Below are 26,593 nucleotides of genomic sequence, written 5' to 3' on the forward strand. Positions count from 1 at the left end.
GTTTCGTTTTCGCTTTCGCTTCTGCCTCGCCGGAGCCCAGCGCCAAGGCAAGCCCCGGATCCGCTTCGCTGCCCCCCGGCCGCCCTCCCCGCTCCTCCCAAGGCTGACGCTCCGCGCCCCCCCCCCTTTCCCCAGCCCCGCCGCCGTCCCGCTGCCCGCTCCCCCCTGGCCCCGCTTCTCCTCCCCCGGCTCCGCTTCTCCTCCCCCGGCCCCCCCAGTCCCCTCCCTGCCGGTCCTTTCCTTCTCGCCGGCCTTTCCCCCTGTGGAGGGGCCGTCCCGCCGGGTGGCCGCACGGCCATTTCCTGGAGGCGAGCGGGCGATTCCGGGCATGGCCGCTGGTGCTTGCCCCACCTGTGTGGGGCAGCTGCCCTGGGGCGGCTTCTCCTCGGCCTCCTCCGACTGCTCGCTTTTTCCTTTCTTGCCTGTTATAAGCGTGGCTAAAAAATAGCTTATTTGTCGAATGGGGTCTGCTGTTGCTCTCGGGGAGCTTAAAAGCCTGCTGGATGGTGTTGGGGGGTCACGCAGCCAGCCTGGTCCTGCTGCGGGCTGCCCGAGCTTGATACAGAGCTGTATGCTTCTGAGTAAACTCGTTGCAAAAGCAACTTTAATCTGCCTACACATGGGGATGGGGCAGGAAAAGCTGCTGGATTTTCCTCCTGAAAATCTGAGGCCAGAGCTGGACAAACGGCTCAGCAAATCCCACTGGTAGCAAAGGTGTGGGGTCCTGCTTTTGCTTCTCCGCTGCTCTTCTCATCCCACGCTGCACTGATGCAGGGTGCAGCACTATCAAAAAATGACTCCTTACAGTTTTCTGCTAGTTTAACAATCTAAGTAAACTTAGCGAGTGGTCAACTCAGTACACAGAAGAAAGACCTTTTTTTTTTTCATTTAAAAAAAAAAAAAAAAAGAAAAGCCACTAGACCAACTCAGCCTTATGGTACCTACTGTCCCTTTTGAGATGGCTGAAGATGTTCCAAGCTTACAGCAGAGTACCAAAAAATTGACTGAAATACAGCAATTTGCATAAGAGGCTAGTTTACGTCATGAAAAGTCTTTTAATTTCCAAGAAACACTCATGTTTTTTCCTAACGACTGTACACATGTATTAATTAGTCATTAAAAGAATATAAAATTGGTATTAACGGTTGATACAGAGAAATTAAAAATTAAGATTCCATCCATGGAAGATAACACTGAGTTTTCTCTTATGCTCATTTGCTTATGTAAATGAAAACTCAGGAGATTTCTGGGTGTTTCTGTACCAGGTGGGACTGCAGTTTTAGTTAATTGTCTTTGCTTTGTTCTAAACACACCTCTTCCCAAACCATGAAAATTTTCAGGGAATTAGTCGTAAGATCTTAGATCATAGAATGATCTTAGATCATAGAATGATTTCTATTTCTGTCCTTATCTGCAGTTCTGAGTGCTGTTAGACAACTCACTTGCTGGTAACAACCACAAGACAGTAAGTACAGAGGTGGCTGAGCATGTGCAGGGTCACATGAATGCGGTGTCAAAAATCTATAGCCACTCTTCCTTGATTAAGTATCATATGAGACCAGCAATCCCACATGTATCTGGTTTAATGTTTCGGTTTGTATAAGAATTTCTGAAATAATAGTGTTCATTGAGGGACACTTACGTTCTTGTACTTCTATTTGTAGATGTCAGGAGCTCACCACGTTGATAGTTCTACTGAAGAGAGAAGTGAGGAAGGTCAAGATGATGTAGTTGACGCAAAGCCAGACAGAAGTAGTAGACTGTCAATTTTTTCAAGGTAAGTTGCTACTTTTATTTCTATTATTTTTCTATCAGCTATGATACTACTCTTCTAATGGGATTCTAGTATTCAGTTTGCTGTGCCCACAGTGTCAAAGAGGGTCTGATAGAGAGAAGCTGTATGTTGTGTAAGGTCTAACGTATCTAATCAGTACCCTAAATCTGAACAGCCCTCAAGCTGCTCTGATTTACACAGACCTATAGTATCTCTCATCAGCTTATTTGGTAGTCAAGAGACCACTAAGTTCGTTTAGCATCAATTGTAGCCCCTCGTCTTAAACATTGCCCTTTCGTAGAGCTGGGAATTAAATATGCCATTAATTATCTATTTTACTGCATTCAGCTCAGCTAATCTCCTACATCACTGGAATCCCCTGCTGACTATTTAAGTTAGTTTGAAGCCTGGATGTGCCATCTAGGCTGTAGCACAAAGAAGCCTCACTGAGTCTAGAGATGTAACCCCTTACAGAGGAAATTAAAAGCATTTCATTTTAAAGCCTAGTAGTCTCACTGAAGCATAATCTCACTTTCATTAAATGTACAGGCTGCAAGAACTATGTACTGCTGTCTGTACTCCTGAAAACACTAGATAAATGTGATTGAAAATGAAAAAGACAAAAATGAACATGTAAAATTTACAAATACTGTTAAGTGTCAGAAAAAGACTACTTCACATTGTGAACTTCTTGTATTTTATTACAGGTGTTTATTACTGAGACTATTGCATTTACAGAGAGGTTTTGATTTTTTTTTTTTTATTGGACATGCACATTCAAGTGAAGAGTATAATTCAGAGAAAGTATATGTACCAGTTAATTTTATTTTTGCAGCTTATTATGAGAGGCTAACGGGTATAGCAAATCTGTGAGAGAACTGAAGCTGCCTTAGTCTTAGAAGACTTTTGATGTGCTGTTAAGCAAATCACTCTACTTTTGCTGTCTCTCATTTTCTCATTCCTCAAGTGTTTTATATGATGTATATGCATATTATTAATTTTCACAAACTCACATAATACAAAATAGACAATGTAACGTTTATTTCTAAATCTTGCAAATACTTTTCAAAGGTTTCTTTTAAAATTTATTAAATGTGTCTTTTAATACACGATTGGTCTTCTTTATAAGAGGTGATATGCTAATATTGTTATTAAATTACGCAACTCAAAGTTAATCATTCCTGAAGGAAAGGCAAGAATCAGCATTTCTATCACTTTTGTTTTTTTATAAGAAATTTTTCAAGTAATTTGGCTATTCATCAGTTTGAGGCATTCATCTTTTGGCAACTCCTTGAAGATACAATTTGAAACGTTTTTCTTTAGAAATAAAAAATCACTCAGATAAAATAAACACAGAAAAAAAAAAAATAAGAGGTACTTGAGAAGATTCAACGTAGATTTTATAGAAAAAAAAAATAAAGCCCAAGAAATCTGTCAAAGCTCCTTGAAGAAGCTGATGATAGTTTAGAGAGTGATAAGCTGCTCTTCTACCAAGAAGGTCTTAAAAATCCAAGTACACTGATAAAGTCTTTGTCTTACAGAAACTACAACTCTTTGGCCTGGAGGAAGATAGGAAAAGAATGTGAGAGCATAAAGAAAGATGGGGTATGATCTAAAATAGTGACTGTGATGTAGGAGAAAGTGAATAGAGAGTGACTGGTCATGGTGCCTCACAAAACAACTAGGGGGCATCCGATGAAAAGTTTATACAGTCAGTTTAAAAGAATCAGATGTATTTTCAACATAGCTCATAGTGCAGTTGTACAATGAAGTTGTAAAATGTCACAGGATATGCAGATGTAAATACTTTACTTGAATTCAGAAGAAAATAGATGAATACATGGAAGAAAAGGCTGGTGGGAATATTGATGTTAAAATATTTGGTACAAGATGTCCCTAAATGAGTTTTCTCTGAGAATATTCCATACTACATTTTTTTATTTGTTCTCTTAACTCTCATTACTTGTCAGTACCAGATACTAGTTATATGTACTTTTAGGTAGAACCAAATTGGTTCTTGATTGCCAAGACTCCACTTTGGCAACAGAAAGTTAATACCTGAAAAAAAAAAGGTGTCTAGAAAGCTTTAGATTGACTGCAATTATATGGTCTGTTGTATTGTTTTAGCAACCAAATTTTTACCAACTGTGCAGTACTTTCAAGGAAATTCAGCATTCTGTTTCAATTATTAGTGCTTAATATACATAATCTCAGTAGGAAAACAACTAACTTGGTAGATCCGCATGTTAATTCTAATGTGGAAGAGAACAAAACAATGAGAAATTGTATTCAAAGCCATGTAGAAAGACCAACTTATTCCAGTAGCTTCACAGCTTCAATTTGCCTTCCTTTGGCTGTGACTGGAGGTTTATGTAGCAAGAGCAGTAAATAGGTGAAAATCTTCGATACGGCACATTTCTCTCCACGAAGTCTGTGACCCTGGTTTACCAAGGAGGTAACAAAGCTCAGAAAAAGGCACAGAGTGGCTTGTGTGTGCCACAATTTAGGGGAATTCTCTACTACATATTTCCTTTTCTGGGAAAAAATGCTATTACTTAGATAATTTGGGTGAAGAAAGTGTTTGGGTTTGTTTTAGGAGTGTTGAGTCTTTTTAGCCACTAGATGGCAGACGGGTTTCACTTTTGTTTACTACAAAACACAACGTAGACAAAAATTACAGACTTGCAGTTGAACAAAAAAGTTGTGTTTCAGAAAGCAGAGACATCAGGGTGCACTCTGGCAAGCCTGAGCCAAACAAAATGTTAGAAGACATTGATAAACAAATATTGAGCTGAGGATTTGAAACACATTTTTAAATTGTTATAATTAAAAACTAATATAACTTTTCCTGTATTTTTTTTGTCTTCTTTCTTGCGTGTGTTCATGTTATGCTTTTTGAGACTTTAAAAATAGTCTCTACTTCTCCAAAGGATGATTTAATATCTTCATTTGGAGTCTTTTATTAGGGAACTCTGTTAGGGAGATTGAGAAACAGAGTAGTAAAACCTAGATTAGCATCCAGGTAACAATTTTTTCAAGAAATAGAGTAGAATTTGTGTTCCATGGTATTATATGGAGCTAGGATTTCTCGTACTCCTAATATATTATTATATTTTTTAAAGTTACATCTTAAAATGCCCAATATTTAATAGACTAGCACTAGCTCTGTTAATAATCATGACAGTTGGCTTCAGTGAAGAAGCATCATGCAGAAGAGGGTAGTTGTTAGTAGTATCTAGATACCAGGTTTATACTAATTTAATTACATAGAAACCTTTGTCTGCTAGTTACTTTTATCCACTGCAGCTCTGCTGTCTGGAAACAGAAGACATCATTTGAATATATATGTAAAAATTACAAATACTGAGTTACCATTGAAACTCTATGATACTGTAGTATCATTAATGCAAAAAACTGAATCATAGAATGGTTTAGGGTTGGAAGCGACCTTAAAGACCATCCAATTCCAACTTCCCTGCCATGGCAGGGACACCTTCCACCAGATCAGGTTACCCAAAGCCCCATCCAACCTGGCCTTGAACACCTCCAGGGATGGGGCATCCACAGCTTCTCTGGGCAGCCTGTGCCAGTGCCTCACCACCCTCTGAGTGAAGAATTTCTTCCTAACATCTAATCTAAACCTACCCTCTTTTAGCTTAAAGCCATCACTCTTTGTCCTATCACTACATTCCCTGTCAAAGAGTCCCTCCCCAGTTTTCCTGTAGCTCCTTTTAGGTATTGGAAGGCTAAATACCTCAAATATATTTTAACAAAATACCCATAAGGAGATTGAGAGTCTTGTAGGGTACATTGACATAGACTCACCAAGAGTACTTCAGCTGTTTAACAGTGTAAAACAACAAAATATTTGTATGTTATTTATTTCTACCAAGCCAGGCTACTGTAAAGTTTGAGACTCTTTATTTTAATTAATTTGAAAGTTTGCAAGAAACATCAGTGCATATCTTACTTCTGTAGTTCAAGAGTTATGATATCCACCAATTAAATATTCAAGGTTCACAGATATATAGGGATGTTTTTCATTTCATTTGTATGGTGTTTATTTGGGCTACATGGCATCAAAGTGAGGAACCATGGATGTTACTAAAGCTGTTTTAACTTCACGCCTCATATATTAGCATAGTCACATTTCTCAAAATAAATAATCCTATCTTTTGAAGAATACTCATTTTTGAGATTCAGCCACAGCCTTGGAGCTGCAATGAGAATAGAAAATTGTCTTTGTTTTGGCCTTGCTCTTTTATTGCTCTTCTACCTTTTCAGGAGATATTTTCCATTCACTTTTGGTTACCAACAGTTTCTTTTTGTTTGGTTTATAAGATGTTTTGCAGGTAGCACTTGGTGAAGAATAGTTTCACATTGTGTATTTCTTTATTCCTTCTCACATCTGCATGTTTTCCGGAGTTGCCCATTTTGGTTTTTGGGGGGCCAGAACTGGGGAGACACTGGGGAACACTGTGCTTGATCTAATTCATTAATTACTTTATTTACTGAAAAAGTGCTGCTGGTATCATTGTATGGTTGTGAAGCAACTGTATTGGCCTCCAGATCAGCTGTTTCTGTGTTGAAATTAATGTGTTTAAATCCAAATGATGCTTTAATGATACCTCGTCTTTTTTTACCATAACTTTCACAGTTTTAAGGTAAAAGATTAAGTTCTGTTACAAGTTTTCCAGCCACAGAATATTACAGACCTTTCAAACCCAAATATTGCTAAGTGCCTCTTTTATCCTTAAATTAGGTGTAATAAAAATAGCAAGTTACCTTAAAAGAAATAAGAGCCAATGAATCATTATTTGAATTTATGCTCTGGGCTGGAATGAAGAGATCTGAACTGAACACTTGGTTCAGCCTCAGGTTTCCTCTATGTCTCCAAGCAAATCACCGTGTGCCTTAGTTTTTCCTGTAAATGGGTGATGATCTTTCCTTTCAGCATCCTGTAAAGGCTGTCATTTTAATTTGTTTGATGTTTGTGGGTTCTGCTTTCACAGGCTAAATACCAGAGTATGTCCCCCAAAGCACTGAACATATAATTTCAGAAGTAATAGCTTTTGGCATCTCTAGCCTGCTAATATTAATTCCTACATAGACAATAAGAGATTCTAACATAGTGCAACAGAGATGTTCCTTTTTCATTGCTCTCCCTTAAGCTGGAGTTGTTTGTTATTTTTTGTTACTGCACTTTTTGTTAGATCTAGAATTCAACTTCTAGAGTACACGGCAGGAACATCTAACAACGAGTTACAATTGTGGACAATGCTTTCCCTTGGACACTTAATAAATGTGCCATATAGGAAATACCTAAGTGTCTTGAAATAGCATCTATCCTAAAGTATAAGAAGTCATTAATTCATAGTCAGTATTTGCTTCCAGTCTCCTTGGAGACTTTCTCATGTGCAGCACAGCAAATGTGGGGTTATTCTTGAATTATATCTGTAGCAATCACAACAGTGAGCTAAGTAGCCTAATTCCTTTTTATTGTAGTAATTTATTTCCTTCCTTACAATAAACTCTGCTTGTCAGCAGTTAACATTTGGAGGAAAGCTGTTGTATATTTTCATTTTTAACCTTGTAAAGCAACCAACGATGATCCAAATTTAAAATAAACAAAAACTGTGTAAGAGTAAACGTGGGAAATAGTTCAGTGAATTAGAATACAAAAGAGGTTTTGTAAACTGTGTGTGCTGTTTTGCATTATTTTCTTAGGAGCATTCACTGTGTAAATATTGTAGTGATGGCGAATCAGCTTCTTAGAGAAGGAAGGAAGATGTGTTAAAAAGCAAAGCTTGCTGTCCCACCTGCATCTCAAGATCTGCTCTGTTTTCCTACACTCTTGCATAGGAGCAGTGATAGAATCAGAGTGATGGGAGCGTGTTTTCCGCTTGTCAGCAAAGGTAGGTCAGGCCTGCATGACCTCAGCTCGCAGGGCGATAGTTGTGAGGGTTTGAATAGCCCCATAGAAAAGTCCAGCGTGACCCACTGCTGACACAGGCGAATCTTTGGGCCTGAGCACAGAACACAACCTGTTTCACTCTCCAATGTAGCCCTGAGCATGGTGGGCTCCTAGCATTAGCAAAGAAGATTAGACTTGCTCTTGAGCACAAGCTGAAGCTATTTTCAGATGCAGTGTGGAGTGCCATTTGATGATGAGCCAAGGTACTGTAGAAAGTTATTTGTCTCCTTCTTTCTCCGCCACCTGTTTGGAAATCTCATGGATGTGCACCCTGAAAGAGTTTAGTTGTGGTGCTTATATCAAGCTAATAATAATTTTACTGGTGTTTTCCAATAGGTAATCCTAGCTAGAATGTATTTTTTTAGAAGTAGTATTTGGGGGCTTTGCTTTATTTTGAGTCATTTTTCAAGCAGCCTCTATAAACTTCTTAGTAGTCCTAGATCCTATGACAGATAAAAGAGACTGTATCTTTTTATTTCATAATTGGGAGTTGCCTATATTCTTTATACTACTTGGGATATTATGTGCAAGATTTCAATTTTCAGAACCCCCATGGAAGGTGAATACGCTCAGGTTTTCCAGAAATGAGTAGAAAGCCTTTCAGCAAGCAATATGGTAAAGCAATTTGGTAAAATTTTACCTTTTGAATATTATGTTGCATATAATATTGTGAGACCTGCACAGCAGGTACCATGTAGGAAGTTATTTAGGAAGCTGAAGGTGAATTACAAATTGATGGTTGAGAGTTTAGAATTTGCTCTGTTTTGGTCAACCGTGGGTGTTACACCTCCAAATTTTCGTGTAGGCTGTAAAATGTCCATACAATATTAGGCGCCCAAAGACTTGGATACTGCTACCTGCTGTTTGTTTTTATTTTATCTTATTTTATCCTGTCTTTTTTTAACTGTCGTGAAATGTGGGCAATATAAGACATAAAAGACTGTTGAAACTTTTTTTTTTTTTTTACTACGTGGGACTTGCTTAGAACCAGTGTACTCCATCTGCTTCATTTGTATTTAACAAATAAAAATGTAGCCATGGTTTTGATTTTGAGTTATGTTAAAGCCATCACTAACACGAAATTAGGACAGTGAGATACTTGCCTGAGGGTCATGTTTTAGTGATGGGACTTGGTAGGTCAGCTTGATGGGATCCTTTAGGATCCACCTTGGTTGGTCTTTGCCAACCCAGGTGATTCTGTGATTTTATGATAGATTTAGGTACAACAACTAGCACTCCAGAAATAGCTGGATTGTACAAAGTATGTTAAATGTTGTAGTCTGAGGTTTGTTCTTTGAAATAACTCCTTTCATTACACAGTGAGTTCCAGTTGTCCTTAACTAGGTTTCTATGTTTTCCAAGTTTATTAGAAAACTTAGAAAACTTAGTTTCTTAGAAAACTTTCCCTCCTGATTGGAGAGGGGTCTGAAGCTAAAATGGCACTACAAAAGCTACAAGGGTAGTTCAGGTTTTGAAAAAAATGTCATACAATGAGGGATTTAAAATGTATTCTGTTTAGTTTCTCTAAAGTTGAAAGATAATTTGTTTATACTTTATACGTATATGTGGGATATAGTATTAGGAGATAGGAGGCACTTTTTGCAAAAAAGCAATTCAGAAGTAGATCCAACAGAGGGATACAAGATAAATTCAGCCAAGCAGATATTTAATAGTGAGGGCATTTAAACACTGGATTTTTATTTAGGCACAGCAAATCTTTGAAAAAGTTTGGGTATGAATCTGAAAAACATGCTTCAGATAAAACAAGCTGCAGGTTTGTAGAAACTACTGAATGAGGTTGTGTGGTTTGTTTTGCAAGAGATCAAAGAAAAAGCATGCTCATGCTCACACACAAGAGAGTCAGCTACTGCAGTGAGCATGCTGCAGGTCACCGGTGGATTTTGCTCGCCTCTGCGACTGTTGCACTTGCGAAGTTTTGTGGTAGGTAAGGCTGTACCGGGGCTGAAGCTAATACAATTCAGATTGTGGCTTCAAAGGATGTTGAACATGCACACAACCACTGCTGCAGGTGTGCTGAGTAGCTGCAACCCAATAAACCATGGCAGATTGGCCATTAAGGTGCCGGGGGCCTTTAGGGGAATGCCATATTCTGTGCACTGCAACCGTTTGTGTATTTTGCAGTTAACGTAAAACTGTTAATGCCTACACATGATTATTTACTATTCAGGGAAGCTAATGAGCAGTAACCAAAGCTAGGGAGTGGTTTCTGGACTAAAATCCCCTGTAGACCTCCACAGTGCAGCATTTTTTTCCACCAGGCACGTGCCAGTAAGCTACCTCACCTACTCTGGACCTAAAGATTGTGCAAATGTGTGTTTGCTAAGGGCAAAACAGGGGATTTTAAATTCGTTCTCTGGGTTACTGCACATTGATACCATCCTGTACAGAAGCCATGAGATCTGTAATTGCTTCATGAGATTGTAATTGCTTGAAATAGGTTTGTTCAGGCTACATTCGTAATGAAAAAAAATGAAGGCCCAATGATGTGGAATTAGTTCCTCACAGTTATTCAACAGCAGAAGCAAAATTTGAACTTAGTTCTTCATCCTGAGCACAGCTATATGGCTCTCAGTGTGGGTAATGGCTCTGAATGTGGGTATCTTCCCCCTGGAACCAGTCAAGCATTTTGGGTTTGTTTAATACTTTTCATCAAGTTAACTCAGCAAAGCATAGCTAGCATGTTATCTTAATAAATACTTTTATGGCTTGTGTTTTACTGTTGGAGGTGGTACAGAATGCTACAAGAAACTTAGGCAAATGCCAAGATTTCTTTAAAAAATTGAAGCATTTTATTTTGCAGATTTTCTGCAATACCTGTAACAATAGTGCTACATGTTTCATAGCAATACCAAAAGTCAGATTTTAATATGAAACTGTTTTACTGGCCTGGAAACCGGTCTTGCCTTGGGCAAAGAAATTGTTAATGAAAGCTCAGGTCTTTCCCAGCCCTACTGATATCTTCACAAGTTCAAGGAAGTAATTGCACTGTTCACTTAACTCCTTTCTTTCAGGACTGATACAAGAATATTTCCCTTTCAAAATGAATCCTGAGATTAGTGTGTTTATAGTTAGAAGAAGGACTCAGGACATGTTTTTTCCTAAGAAACAAGGGACGCTCTTCATCAGCTTCCTCGTATCAGGTCTGTTCAAGGAAAAGCCTTTTCCTCTGGTGATTTTAAATGATCTTTGTTTGGTCAGCTGACAATCCTGTTCCAAAGAAGTCATGAACGTCAGTTTAAAAGGCGGCTGAGGACTAAATATTTACTATGGCCCTGATCTTGTGAACAGTTAGAAGCAGACTTTATTTTATGGCCTGTCTGGTCCTCTTACTTTTAGTAGGTCTGTGGGATGTGCTCATTAGGGGGTGTGGTGTTTGAGTAAACACACTTGCCACTTCCTGGCATTCTACCACTTCCTAAAAATGACTTTTGTGGTTTAGGCACTTCAGCAGAGTGGTATATGAAGAAGAAAGCACTGGCCAAACTTTTTATGTCATTGATAAATACGAACCTTACACTCCAGAGTTATCAAATTGATCTGCTTCACCACCATTTAAAATTTCTTTAGCATAGAAAACAAGGCTATTGTGTTAGAGGGAACAGAAGTATAGGACTGTTTGTTTGTTTGTTTTCTGTTTAAATGCTTCTTTGTATTGTGCTTTTTATGTTTGCTATTGTTTTCTAAATTGACACTGTCAGTTTTCATGCCTTTTGTCCAATCTCCTTGCCACAGAAATACAGATGCAATTACGTGTAGATGCTTTTAGGGGAACTTCTATGTTCAGTTTTGTAGGACCCAATTCTCTTCTAAATGAAGAGTTTCTATTTTGTTTAAAAGATTCTGACTTCAATATTAGAAATCTCTTTAACTCTTTTAATATTTCTCTGGAGCATATTTAAAAATGGCTTTCTAAGGATTGCTTGTTTTGTTGGTGCTGGTTCATCAAAGTCAGCAGTCATTTGTTAATAGCTTTCTGTAAGGAAAGTAAGCAATATTTACTTGAACTTCTTCCTATGTTATTAAATATTCCTCCTTTTTCCTCAGGAGATAGTTCAACTATTAAGCCGTTTTTCAGTTTACCAACTGGCACATAATTTGGAAGCTTGGGAAACCTTTAAAGTAATAGATTGTAAAGCATATTATTTTTTTTCTTTCTTGGTTTACAATTATATTTAAGCTCTTTCAGGAGAGTCGTTGGCAAGGCATTACCTGTCTGAAAAAGAGAGAAGTGGAAATCTCATCTGCTGCTGGGGTATATTCAGGAGAAAAGGTTTGAGAGCCAATTGTGTGTCACAGACAGATTGCAAACAGAATGGAGATCTCCCAAAAGCCAATCTCTTATGCAGTGGCTCCAATTAGTATTTAAAGTAGATTGTATTTCATATTCCAGCATGCAGCCTTGCTAGTGTGTGACCCAGAATCATATAATCAAATGCAGTGTAAGACTGATGTAGTATTTGGACTAGTCTTTCTGGGTTATGCTTAGTTAATCCCATATAATTTATGCTTGCTGGTTATTAACAGTAAAAGAATATTCATTTTATAAAGGAAGTTTCAAATAGTGACACATTCATCTTGTCCAGAAATGTTGCTGCTTTGCCAACCTGATGCAATATTAATGGGAAAAGGCAACAGGATAATCTATTATTTGCATGCAGCTTTAAGTCTGCATGACATTTTACCAAAATGGATCTGACAAAGAACAAAGAGTCTGCCTTAAAGTACTTAAGATCTAAAAAGCTCTAGTCAGGTTTAACAAGTGTCTTGTGCTTGTTATTACCAATAGGTTCCAAGAGAAAAAAAAATCAAAGAGGGAAAAGTGTACAGCAATTAAAGGTGTACTAAATATGGTGAAATAAGACTGGATAAAAATATTGAAACAGGCTAAAAGTATTAAAGCTGGCAGTTTGGTTGTATAGGAATAAGACATATCCATGCATGATCAGAAAGCAACAGACATGAAGAGACCACTAACTGAGAGAAGAGACTGGAGTAGAATCGGGAAACCAAATTTTGAAGCTTGATTTGTCTAATTTATGAATTTTGTTTCCTGGTCACTTCTTCAGAAGAATAACTGAATTGGTCTCCACCACACTCAGCTTTACTACACAGAATTTGATGATGTCTTGTGAATTCAGACAAAATCGTTCTTGCATTTTCAGCATTTCCCATCTGTCCTTTAACTGCTTACTAAAAAGAAAAATGAAAATCCACTGCGGGAGGTTTTCCCCAGGAGCGCAAACATAGTACTTGTGATAAGTAGTTGCAAACACCCTGTTTTTTGTGCAAACACCATGCATGCAATAGTGGAAGAAGTGGGGGTTTTAAGAGATAAAGCAGCATAGAACCACACAAAGTGCATATAAGGAAAATCAGCAGTATAGGTTACAAAAGTTTCTGTGGAAGTCTTAAAAGTAAAATATTGTCCTTCATGCTTACCCACTCCATTCAGTGGGGAATTTATTGAAATGCAGTATTTTAAGATATCAACAAATATAGAAGTAATGCGAGAGACACCCTAGTGGTTAGTAATAGAATAAATAAAGAGCACTGCAGTTTTAAGATGCCTTCCATCACACAACATTAAGTGCATCAAGGTTCTGTTGGATGTTGATGGATTAACAGAGATTTGTACTGTGGACTTTGTCACTGTACTACTACTGTCATTTTTTTGTCTGGACTCAACAGAAAGGTTGGCAACCTGAAACAACAGTAAATGTATTCTCCAATGGCAAAAGGTATAGGGACTCCAGAAGCAACCCTGAGATGAAGTATTGTGTAAAATAAGCATGCTTTTTTTAGACAAACAATTTTTCTTTTTAATAGAAACCTGTTACCAGTCATTCAAAATTGATATATGGCTGCACATCAGATTAAAGAAACATGCCAGACTAAAAAAAAAAAAAAAAAAAGCTATCACAATATTCTGAGACAGTCCTAATCAAATAAAACTTAAATTTGCTGAACTTCATAGAACAAAAGACAGAGTTCTCTCTTTTGTGTGTATGTGTACTTCGGATAGAAATACATGGAATCAATTTAACCTTTTCCACTCTCCTATGAATGGAAACTTCCTTAAATTGAATAATATCTTAATTGTTGGTTTGTCTGGTGTTTTTTTTTTTGTTTGTTTGTTTGTTTTTAAATCTACTTACATCTTTTAGTATAGCACCAAAAGTCCCTGACTTTCTGTGGAGTAAAAAGGAATACGGCTGTTTTCAAAGCCCAGGTATGCCCTGTAATATCATTGTTAGAATTAATTTTTAATTAACACCATAATTCCTCTTAGAAAAGAAAAAAATGTAAAAATAAACAAATGCGATTCACATTCTGTGAAACAGGGATCCCCTCCCATCCTCTGAGTAGGAAGTGATGATCACAGAATCATAGCATGGTTTGGGTTGGAAGGGGCCGTAAAGATGACCCAGCTCCCACCCCCCTCCCACCAGACCAGGTTACCCAAAGCTCCAACCAGCCTGGCCTTGAGCACTTCCAGGGATGGGACATTTTTTCCTAATTTTTTAGGAATTTCTCCCAAATATCTAATCTAAATCTACCCCCTTTCAGTAGAGGGTACCAACTGAAGAGTACCCAACACACCTTGTCCTATCACTATGCCCCCTCCCCAGCTTTTCTGCTGGCCACATTGTTTTTGGTGCAGCCCAGGGTATGGTTGGCTTTTTGGGCTGCAAGTGCACATCGCTGGCTCATGTTGAGCTTCTCGTCAACCACCACCCCCAGGTTTTTCTCCTCAGGGCTGCTCTCAATCTATTGCCCACTGTATTCATGCTTGGGATTGCCATGACCTAGGTGCAGGACCTGCAATTTGTTTTTATTCTTCTAAATAATTTTAGATTCTGCTTTGTCATACCAGCATACTGGTAGCAAAGATAGTGCAGGAGTGACGCTAGTAGAAAAAAAGCCAAAGTAAAAGCAATTGTGACTGCTAAGAGACACTGCTTTCAGTATAACTGACAAGATTTTATTTTTTTATTGAAAATAATCTTTAAGTATATTTAAACATTAACAGTGGTATTTTTATCCTTAAATCCTGATATCTTTACATAGTGACACCATAGTTTACCCAAAGTGTAACAGAAAGGAAAGTTTGTTGTGATAATTAGCATTCCTTTGTACGGTCAAGATCAAAGTTACTACTGGTGCAAATGAATTTATCTCCATTGACTTTGACAGAATTTTGGCCACTAATAGGGATGGGAAGTTTGGCCTTTGCTATTTAAAACTCAAGAAAGAGAATGATAAGTGGTATGGGAAACTTTAATTTTATATTTGAAATGTAAGAAGTTGACAATAATGATTTTTCCACTGTTGACACCAATTGAGTATAGACTTGATGAAGTCCCATTCCCAGACAGACCATTGTCAAGCCTAAGCCCTCGATTTAGAGACACGGTAAGGATGAAAACATGCAAGCTATATGAGGGTGCTATAGTGGAGTTTCGATCTTCCTGAACTCTTGACCAAAAGGAGAGAACATGAAATATGTGAGAGCACTGATTGAAGGACTATTTCTGTCCAAGGGAAAGATCACATTGACCACTAGTGGAGTGAGGAATTAAGGCATGGCTGTAATTAAAGGCTAAAGAAAGAGGAAAGAGTCATAAAATTCAAGCTTCTATTTAGTCTGGGCAAGTTTGAATTCAAAAAAAGGGATGACACTGGATGTCAGAGAAGCAGAAGGAAATAAAGCTGACGGCAGATAGATGAAAACAGTTTATAACAGCACATAATTAACCCGTGGAAACCCTTTCAGAATCTGCTGTGATTAGGATGCCTAGAGAACAAGTCAACATTTTTATTAACATGTGTCCAGTTCAACGCTTATAAAATAAAAAAATTCTCTGGAAAGCTTTATCCTTTTAGTCATAAGCCAGCTTCTCACTAACAAGGAATTTCCCTTAAGGGCTGATAAGTACATATTTATTACATTATTAATCATTATTGCAATTATTTAGCTTGTTTAAACTGAAGAGTGGGATTTTATACTATCAGCTTAGGTCACTCAGGCAATTCCCATATTGCACTGTTTTGGCACGGACAAAAATAAAAATAAAAAAAAAGAGTTCTCACTGGACTGCAGAGCAGGGATAAGTATATAGCACAACCTTATTCATTCAGCTTGGACAGATACCAAAAGATTTCTGGAACTGTTTTGTTGTTCTGCCAGTAAAGAAATGATAGGCGGAACCCTGCAAGATACGCCGTGGTTGCTTATTATCTGATTATCCTGTTCAGGATGGAAAGAATGGTTAGAACAAAGCCATACTATCTTTTGTAAAGGAATGGGGAAATTAAATAAAGGGTTCATGTGGACTGCCATGCTGGCAAGGCTCGTCTGTGACATTCTGACATTGAACAGCCTAGAGCTTCTGGCTTGCTTTTGGGAATGCCAGCAGTAGCTGCATCCCATACAGACCCGATGCTTTCTGCATGAATGAGTGCAAACTCCTGAACTCGGAAGTGAAGAAGTTGTTGTTCAGAGCAGAAGTTGTGGGGCTACATTCCGGGGCCAATTCACCCAGCTGCTGTTCTCAGAGAGCTTCTCTGTGGGGTTACGTGACTGCCTGACTTCTGGTCTACAGTTAGATCACTTCCAGCATTTTAGGAGAGCAGTCAGTGCAAGCACAACGCTGCACCACTTCTGTAGATCTGTCATAAGTGTTCATGGGCTACATAAAAAAGGAATTTGTGTACAACACCCTTGTAAACATCCTATTATTTGTAACAGCCACTGCTAGTCATACAGCATTGTCAGGAAGCTGGTGAAGCCAGGGAAATCTGTAGTACTTGAATCCAGCGTGGATTGAGGAAATTAGCCTCTTCATTGATCTGGGTGCTTATTTGTTTTGAAACTTTTTTCTCTCTCTCTCTTTTTTTTTTCTTTTTCCTAGAGAGTAGTCTAGTGATATGGGATAGGGGGGAATTCTAGGCCAAAAGAAGAATGCAAGATCTCTTTGAATCTCAAATGTGATACTAACACCATACAACTGTGAATAATTCTTTAAAATGGTTAAAATCTTTTTTTTTTCTTTTTCTTTGAGGCAAAGCATATTTAATTATTGCTCCCAGGGCCCTCAAGAAGTAGTATGTAGTGAGAATACCAATACTTGTGATTTGCCAGAAAAAAACCACTGTACTTTCAGAGTATCAAATACAGTCCTCAAGTAGGCACAATTCAAAACCTTGTTTTGTAGTCTCTAAAAGAACTCTAAGAGAGGAGATGACATTACGAGGGTTATGTGTAAAAACAATACAGACACAACACTGGCTAGGTGCAGCTATTTGATTTGGTCCTTTATAACAACACTCAAAGATAAGAAGAAACAGTTTTAAAATCTAACTGCAGTAGTATATAAACATGATGAATCATCCAGAGATGGTTTGTTACGGTTTCCAGTTAGGCCCGTCCTTTAGTCATAAAAAAGAGGACACTTGGAGCCAAAACAATTGTTAGATCAGGTAGGTAAGAAAGCACGTTTCCTAAACAACATTTAATCAATTTGCAGCAATCTCATGTCTACAGGCTGTTATTGAAGCAAATAGCTTGGTAATTCTCTAGAAAGATGTCAGAATGAGGAGCTTAAATTATGGGAAAAATCTCATGGGGTTAAAACAAACTGTAAAGTGCAGTTAATTGTGCTAAGAAAACAGGTTATGTTTTCCTCCATACTTCAGCAGTAAGTACTATTGGAAGCAGGATGCCGGACTAAATCAGTAAGAGATTTGTTGATACGTTCTTCTGCCCTTTTTTGAGCGTTGTTTCTAACTGTGCCATTTCAGAGCTTGGTTTTGTTTCTGAGGCATCATCAGACGCTTTAAAGGTTCTCACTGGCTTCAGTTCTGCTTGTGGAGATCTCAAAAAAAGGCACCTGGCTGGACCAAAAAGTCCACCTCTAAAATCAAGTACTGCTGAATCCCTCGTGACTGTACTCCAGTTTGTTCTATAATTCTTCATTTAGAGTAAATTGGTGGGTAAGGTCCGTGCTATCTCTCAGCAGCTCTTTGTCATTCACTCTATGGCTCTCTCACAAAGCAGAAAGGTCAGTGAACAGCTGTATGAATGGAGAATATAGGGGATTTTTTTTTTTTAATGTGAGGTTCAGATTCTGATGAGATTACACTTAAAATTTACTTACATTTTGCTTAGGTTCAAACCATTGATTGACAGACCAAGTTAACACATGACCTGTTCATATCTATAACCTTTCTCGGTAGAAACTATCAATCTTCATAAAATCTGGGGATGGTAATGATTCAATAAACAAATCCTATCATGCCATGGGGTATACTGTGTATCTTCTTGTCATGTGTGGAATAGTTAGTAAGGAAGATCCATTAATTAATGTAGTTCCATTAATTAATTGTAGTAAAAGTAAAACAGTACTTATGTCCTGAACCATAGTTTGCAAAAGCCCAACTTGTTTTGTTTTATCCGTGGTATTTGGGTCAGGGTCTGCTTGTACCACAGCTCAGTCAAGTGTGACTTTACCATCATCAAAATCCAATAGTGTACAGTAATCGTTGCATGGAAACGACAAGACTTAAGCAATGAGTTAATATCTCTACATCTCTGTCTGAAATACGAAGGAAGAAAACAGATACAAGAGAAATAAAAACACGAGTTCGGGCTGCTGCAATAGTCTGAGTCAAGATAAATAGGCACGTTGCATGTGACTGGCCACTAACAGTATTTTCGTTTGGTTCACATAGAAAAAAGAAGAATGGAGAAGAAGAGCAGCCAAAGTCCTCTCTCAGTAATCAGTACCGAATTGTTACGCCCACATTCCAGTATAATATGGACTACAAGAAAGTTGGCAAATGCATTATTATAAACAACAAAAATTTTGAAGACAAAACAGGTAATGTTCTTTGCGTGCTTGAGAGGGGAGGTTGGACCACATGACCTCCAGAGGTCCTTTCCAACCTAAACTGTTCTGTGATTCCTTTGATGACATTCATTACAGATTTCAGATTTTTTACTCTTTCATTTATCAATAAACCTATTATTTTCAGAGTATTGAATTTAATTACTATACTTACCTTATTTGAGAAATAGTTGTTCCTACAGTTTTTTTCTGGTATCTAATACTTACATTGGAGCACCTCTTTACAGTTCCTTTGCAGTAGATATTTCAAAAAGCACATCACCTTGCTCTGCCAACTTCAAACGAAACCTTTGTCCCAGACTTTAAGGGTGTGTTGTTAAAATTTGAACTTTGGTATCTGCAGCCTGTATTATAACTTTCCCATCCCTGAACAATAACTTAATAGCTGTAGCCATGCTACAAAAGCTAGTATCTGTAGCTATGCTCTGCTCACTTCTCTGTGGTAGATGCATTTAACTTTCTAGACTGTGTACAGTTTTGAAGCAGATGATATTTGTGTTATAGTCAACTTTATAGTTGTGTTTTTTTTTCCCTACAAACTAGGCAAACACGTTGAATGAAGAGCTTATTCCAAAGAATTTACATCAGTGTCTTTTATGTGGATATCATAGGGACTCTTTTTCAACAATAATTCCTTGGGGTGCTTTATGCATGTGTTAGTCTGCATAACCAAAAGGAGATAGAATGCTCCACAGAGGTTCCGTGTTCCAAGATTCTGGAGTTAGCCACCATTTTTCAGGATAAGATACATGTTAACATTGAACTTTGCATTATTTTACATTAAAAAGAACCTCACAACTGTTCTAAATGCTGAAAATGTTAGAGGATTGTTTTAAATTTGTCACCTTTCAATATGTAAATTATTCTGAATTGTCTAATGTACAATCAACTGTATTGTTTCTTTTCTGACAGGAATGGGTACACGCAACGGCACTGATAAAGATGCTGGAGATCTAACTAAGAGTTTTAGAAACTTAGGTTTTGAGGTTCACATATACAATGACCGAAGCTGTGATGATATGAAAAAACTACTGAAGCAAGGTAAAAATTTACAATCATAGAATAATTGTGGAAAGGACCTCTGGAGGTCACCCAAGTTATGCACAGCACAGAGCAGGTCAGATTAGAACAGATTGCTTAGGCCCCTCTAAATGAAGTTTTCTGTGTAGGAGGACTGGGTTTCTGAACAGATTAGCTTTAATTCCCCACCTCTTCCAAAGTCAATTCAGAAATACAGTTTTATTGTCATAGTAAATGAAGACTGTTGTCATTTAGTGAAGAGTTTGGCCTGCTTACTCCAGTGGACTAGACCCTGCATTCATTTATTCAAGGTACATTGTTAAAAAGTGGGTTGTGTCATCTTTATCCACTTCTTATGCCTTCCAACAGAGGCCCACTGTACATTTAGTCTCAGGAAGTTTTCATTTAAAGTTTTACTTCCTTTTGGTTAAAAAGTATTTGACTTGTAGCTGCTGAAGAGAATCACAGTGATGCTGCGTGCTTTGCCTGTATCCTTCTAAGCCACGGGGAGGAAGGCCTCATCTATGGCACCGATGGACCTATGGCTATCAAACATCTGACTGCACTCTTCAGAGGAGACAAATGTAAAAGCCTTATAGGGAAACCCAAATTATTTTTCATTCAGGTAATAGCCCTAAGGTAAACATAATACCCTACTGCAGCAGCAGAGAAGACGTGTTTTGTCATGTGTCTGGTCTTGTCATCTTCACGGCTATTTCAGGCATGCCGAGGCTCTGAATTTGATGAAGGTATACAAACTGACTCTGGACCTGCAAATGACACTCTGGAAACAGATGCCAATCCTAGATACAAAATTCCAGTCGAAGCAGATTTTCTGTTTGCATATTCCACAGTGCCAGGTAAAAAAAAAAAAAAAAAAAAAGTGTGGGAGGAAAGAAGCCTGACAACTTATCACTCATATGAATTAATTACACACTATTTGTAAACTAGATATGCATTTTTACATTTAAATTTCAGTAACTGGGTATGTGTAAGTGAATAAAAAAGAAACAGTTGTATTCCGTTAGATTTTTTTTTTTAATTCTGTTTTCTGTCTTCAGAATTTTAATTTTGTTTTTTGTCTTCAGCAACTGTAACATTTTTATTTTCAGAAGTGCAAATAGATGTGCTGTATATGTTGACTTTCACTAACATTCAGAATTTTAATTTACTATGGTTAACAACCTTTTTTTTTTAACAAGAAGCTAGATTTTAAAGGACATACTCCTACTGTAGTGCTATGGAGCTAAAAGTATAGCATGCATGTCACAGTAGCACTGACTTTGTAGGAGGTACATAATTAAAATAGAGAGTGTGAATCTGATTATGAGGCTATAATCATGCAGAACAGAAATAAGTTATATTAAATATGTTTTTAAAATTGCTTGATAAAGAAACATGATCTGAACTCCTTTATTACAGCATAGACAAAGTTTGTAGGCAGAGAATTAATCTTTGATTCGAATTGCTAATATAGCCAGAAGAAGTTGGAAGTCCTATCTTCAGTTCTCCATAGTGTAGTAGTTACTCTGATAAAACATGTATTTCTACAGAACTTGTGTCTGTGCCCCTAATGCATCCATCACAGCTGCTGCAGTACTAGCCCTAGCATTGTAGATCCTCATTGATAAGCTGGTGTACACTGATGGGCAAAAAGCTAAGACCCAGCGTATGTTGGGCCAATTTATTGTATCTGCACCTTTTATGCTAGCTACCGCTAAGACAGAAGAAAGCCCAGATTTGGCAGGTAAGAAGGCACAGACATTACAGATGGCAAAGGAAGGGGATACTGCCCGTTTTAGTGACTATGTTGAATTTGAGTTGAATGCAGAAAGAGGATAGTTTATGGCATGAAGCTAATACAAAAATAAGGTTCTATGGGAAAATATAGAATGGTACTGTAAATATAGAATGGTATCGTACGGATTGGGGAGCTGATGTTAATTCTCCACATTAATAAAGCAGGATAGGTGATACAACTAGTAAGAATTTAACTTTGTGTGTGCAGTTACTGTAAATACAGAATCTTTCACAGAAACTAGTAAATCTCTGATATTCCGTTCTTCACTGCAAGACAATAAGACAAAAGGAAAAATAATGTATTTTTTTTATTTGTCTTTCCTGCAAGGTTATTATTCATGGAGGAATCCTGGAAGAGGCTCCTGGTTTGTGCAGTCTCTGTGCTCTGTGCTAAATGAACATGGAAAACAACTTGAGATCATGCAGATCCTCACACGGGTCAACTATGTGGTTGCCACAAATTTTGAATCACAATCTGATGATCCACGCTTCAGTGAGAAGAAGCAGATTCCTTGCGTAGTGTCTATGCTCACTAAGGAACTTTACTTCTGAAAGCAGATTTTAATGCAACCAATGATGTGAGATCAGGATATGTTTTTGGGTGGAGATTGGGTTATAAATTGAAATAACACTATTTTATATAATTCAATTACACTAGATTTATAAATCGCATAAGCTGGAGTATCTGATGGATGGACAATATACAAGATTTAAAAAAAATAAATGCTCTGGACCAACCCTACAGCTAATACAAATTATTTTGATTTTCCTTAGTGGGGCTGTCTTGATTTATGGATATTGAAGATGTTCTGAGAGTTACCTACCTGATCCATAAAGGTTTATTCCAGAAAACAGATTGTAAAATTTATTTTAAAAAGCATCAATGAGACTCCATCTTTTCTCTCACTACTAGCTCAAAGAACTGTAAATTCCTTGGAAATTTCTGAAGACTGTCATACTATGGGAATGTCCAGAGATAAAACTAATCTTGTAGCTCTTTAAAAGGGTGGTTCATAGTCTAATTTATTCATTTTCTTTTTTATGAGCATTATTAATGATGATTAATGGTTGCTCTGTGCTTAATATGGAAGTCAATTTACTTAGTTATCGTTCTAGCAAAAGGTGGTTTTATTTGTAGGTGATTCAGTTGAATAGTATGGAAATGTGACAAACATTTTAATTTTATTTTATTCTAAAATTGGGCAAATTGTAATTGGATGATGCCTTATTAAATTGCCACTTTGGAGACTTTTGCTTTGCAAATGACAATTAACTGTTAGAACGGCCTGAAACAGTGGTATTGCAATTTGTTTGCCTGCAGAAATAAAAATATCTGATTGTTGATTCAGAAGTTTTGAATCCACAGAAAGTTAATGTCTAGGCTTTGTTATAAAAAATAAAAAAAGGTTTAATATTGAAATGATAGAATTATGTGAATGTTTACAAGTGGATGTTTAGATTTTACTTATGTCTGTGAGGAATTTTGCCAAGACTGGAAATACTTACTTGAATCAGAAACCAGAAGTGCCTTTTTAGTTACTGTATTCTCTTGATCTTGTATTTTGGAGATATGTCAATGATGATCATATTCCTACTTTTTATATTCTGTTTAAATTTGGTAGCTAGTTCAGAAAAGTAAGTTTTATGATTTAGTTAGACTGCTAAATGATAAGTTATTCACCCTTTTCCCAGCAAATGCATTCTATACTTTTTTATTTTATTTTATTTTATAAATCTTCTAAGAAAATAGTTACATGTTACTAGGGCCAAATTACCAAATTATTAAGTTAATTTTCTTACAAGAATTGTGGCATAATGAGGCATATTTTTTCATAAGTCAAATTTACAATTGTTTGAATAAAATGAATTACTGTTTTGTGGAAGTCTTGAGTGTGACATCAATAAAGACCTGTTTTGTTTTTTAATTTCTTATGAATATCTGCCTATTTGTCATTTAATCTGGCAAAGTGAAAACCCACCAAAATACTTCCCAAAAGTTATCTCAGCCACGAATGCAGATGGTTCAGTCAGTGACTGGTGAGGTTCCCTGTGACTGGTAAGGAAACAGAGGAGTTAATATTTATGAGTTTATTCCAAGAGTAGGAAAAGCTTCTTGCCTTATTTGACATGATGTCCTAAAGAACAAACAAGTGGACAGAGGGGGTCTTTACTAGACTTCGTGGTACTTTTATTTTAATGGATACTAAATAAGGACCGCTTGGGAATTTCCAACTAATAGCTGAAATGGTTGCTGTCTGTCTAAGAAAAAAGGCAAAATAGTAGTGTTATTTGAAGCTCTTCAGTTCTCTAATTTGCAAGAGATCTCTCCTGGTAGACCAAAGTTTTCCTGGAAAACGCACAAAGGAGCACAGCAATTCTATGTACTGACTTACAATGAAAGGAAGAAATTAAGGCTGAATCTTAAACAACCTTCAGGCTTGTCCGGTATGTGAAGTATACAAAGATCAAGCATCAAATATCTGAAGACGCTGCCAGAGAGGAAAGCAACTTGGAAAGACAACACTGAAAGAAAGAGATAAAAATATAGTTCATTGTGCAGGGGCCAGTGTCTCTGCTAGATGGAGCATTGCTTTAGATCACATCCAAAAAGCATTAATATTATGCAGTCTGCAGGAATCCGTTCAGAGTAAGGAAGCCTGACCCTTTGGCTCAAGCAAGGCCAGATAGCTGAGTAGTGACTTATAAGCTGTAGGACATTTTAGCCTATTTCCCATTCAAATTTAAAACTGTTTTCTGTCTAAAAGCACTTCCATTGCCTTTTGCAGGATTAGCCAAATGGTTTACTGCATAAAATCAGTGTCATTAATTACGCTGGATGTCTCTGGAGAGAACCCAGATAGTAGCCTATAACCAAGATGGACATTGACCCAAGAATGAAAGTGCACTCTCATTACGTAGGTAGCGTAAGAGAGCCTGCTCCACCTCGTGTGTTAGTCAGTACAGCTCTTTAAATCAAAACTCGGTTACATTTTATGGCACTTTATGGTCTTTTATGGTTGTTAATGTTGCTTTATCTTCCAGTAGTGGGTGGATACGATCTCTCAGACACAGTTCTGGGGGAAAAAAAGGGACTGGTTAATAAGCTGAAGCTAAAAAAGAGTTGTGGGTTTTGTTGTTTGTTTGTGTGTTTTCCTGCATGGGAGACATTTATGGCTGCCTCAAATGTGTGTATTTTTTATTTGTTTGTATGTGAATATTAATCTGGGTTTCCCCTTTCAGAAAAGTCTTTAATTTACTTCCCCGGGCAGAAACGGGAATTTCCTCGTGGGTCATATTTCACCTGCATTTATACCCTGGCTATAAGAAGGCAGTGACAAGGCAGGGTGAGGACACCATGCTTGGCTGCAGAAAGCAATACAAGGAATCTTGAAATACTTCAAGGTGTATTTCTTGAAGACTTTCTACGCTATAAAGACATCTGCCTGTAAGTACTAACACCATTTGTTTTCCTTATCTTGGTATTATATTTGTGAAGGTTTGTAATAGCCAACATCTCGGTCATTTGCAGCATTTTATTTACATTTTGACTGAAGTGCCTTGTTGCATTTCCACAGGTTGAAATCAATCAAATCTCTTAATGTCAGGTATAAAAAAATCTGAAGGGTATAATCCTGGAGTCGGCACTGTTTATTCTGAATTAGACATAATGCATTTAAAAGCTTGCTTTCCGTTGAAGTGAAAAAAAATAAGTACAACACTTAAAAACTTTTTTTTTTTTTTCAAAATGCAGAGTGAGATAGCACAAATGGTGAAAAGCCTACTGTAATCTCATGGGTTTTCATCTTTCTACCTGCAAACCTTGACTTTTATTGAAACTTGGAGGAGGCTTCTATCATGTTATAGGTTCTTGGAATGCTGCTTGCCTGTCGTGGTGCCTTTGTCAGTCACACTGAGAGGAATATTACACTGCACTTCATTGCAACCCCAGACTTGTTCCCCCACTGCTGACATTAAGAGTTTGACTGTGTGCAGTCACTTTTAGTTCTGGAAATAGCTTTTTTGTCCTTTTTTTGGTAGGCAATAGATGAAAAGACTAGGCAGTAAATTTTATAATAGTCTGTCACAGCATTCATACAACCAATCTTTCTCCCCAAAAGGCAAAATTGTAATGGTTTCCCTAAAAAAAAAAAAAAAAAAAAAAAAAAAAAAAAAAAAAAAAAAGTACAAGCAGAAATGCTCTACAGAGTTGTCCAGCAAACCTGAGTTTGCAGTGGTTTGTTCTCATCTACAGCTTTGCCTGGAACTGGGTATGGAAGCTCACAGCTTGATTTGTAAAACTGTGGAGGTAAAACTGTGTATGTAACCTCCTCTGTGTCAGGTGACGGCCAGTGCTCACCACTCCTGGCTGTTCCATGTTTACTTCTAGCACCAGGATATAAATCAGTGAAGAAATAAACACAAAGGAACCACCTTAAATCTCTCAGTGCAGCCAGGGAGTGCAGCAAAAAAACTTGAGGATAGCACTTGCAGTCACCATATTTTCCTAACGAGGCTCTGCAGGTTCGTGTGGCATGCACATTGGGGACTGTATCACCTTGTAGCTGACAGGGAAATTACTGAAAGGCAAATGAGCTGAAAATGCCTGTGGAAGTCAGTAACCAGAGCCACCTTTTACCATCTAAATGGTCCAAGTCCCACAGGTTGTTGCTCGTATGTTTCGTTGTGGGGTAATTTAACAAAATGCTGGCGAAATCCATGGCAATGCATCAGTGCCTTCTGCCTCCCTCCTAGCCCCTGCTTCCATCTCTGCCTCAGCCTGGCTGTGCCATGAGCAGGTAATGCAACTTCTCAGGCTCACAGGAAGATTACTGTTTCCTGGTTAATATTGGAGGAGACACTGTGAAAACCGGTTGACATAAACAAAAACAGATACTGTGAAAAACCATGATACTAATCCACATCCATCGCTGTTTATAAATTGTTGGGAGAGCACTGTATTAAAATTAGTACAGACTAGATTATTATCTATAGCACTCTGAACAGGTTTTCAAAATACCTTCAGATGTTAAACTCTGCAGGGCATGTGATGCCTCCTGAACGCGGGGCTGACCACACTGCCAAGGCAGTGCCAGGAAC

At 37.7% G+C, this 26,593-nt stretch overlaps 2 protein-coding genes and 1 long non-coding RNA gene across 5 annotated transcripts in view; 2 read left to right on the forward strand and 1 right to left on the reverse strand.

The window, feature by feature from the left end:
- CASP7 (caspase 7) lies at positions 1–23,432 on the forward strand. 2 transcript variants are annotated; one of them, XM_084524920.1, is made up of 7 exons: positions 1–47; positions 1,665–1,777; positions 18,501–18,649; positions 19,589–19,717; positions 20,146–20,321; positions 20,418–20,556; positions 21,825–23,432. In XM_084524920.1, the coding sequence occupies exons 2-7, from the start codon at positions 1,665–1,667 to the stop codon at positions 22,046–22,048; spliced, it is 930 nt and encodes a 309-aa protein (XP_084381046.1). In that variant the 5' UTR covers positions 1–47; the 3' UTR covers positions 22,049–23,432. The 2 variants fall into 2 exon arrangements, with proteins under 2 accessions (XP_084381046.1, XP_084381047.1); XM_084524921.1 differs by lacking the exon at positions 1–47 and adding an exon at positions 252–714.
- LOC311439352 overlaps positions 22,988–26,593 on the reverse strand; it is a 4,024-nt gene continuing 418 nt past the window's right edge. Inside the window, exon 2 of the long non-coding RNA XR_014694669.1 lies at positions 22,988–24,948. This is a non-coding gene — a long non-coding RNA (uncharacterized lncRNA). The remainder of the gene's footprint in view (positions 24,949–26,593) is intronic.
- Positions 23,544–26,593, forward strand: part of PLEKHS1 (pleckstrin homology domain containing S1) — a 21,219-nt gene continuing 18,169 nt past the window's right edge. For both annotated transcript variants that reach the window (XM_084524916.1, XM_084524917.1), the window contains exon 1: positions 23,544–24,941. The gene's annotated coding sequence lies outside the window, so the exon portion shown is untranslated. The remainder of the gene's footprint in view (positions 24,942–26,593) is intronic.

The sequence above is a fragment of the Aythya ferina genome (genome assembly GCF_964211825.1).
Source record: "Aythya ferina genome assembly, chromosome: 7".
NCBI lineage: Eukaryota > Metazoa > Chordata > Aves > Anseriformes > Anatidae > Aythya > Aythya ferina.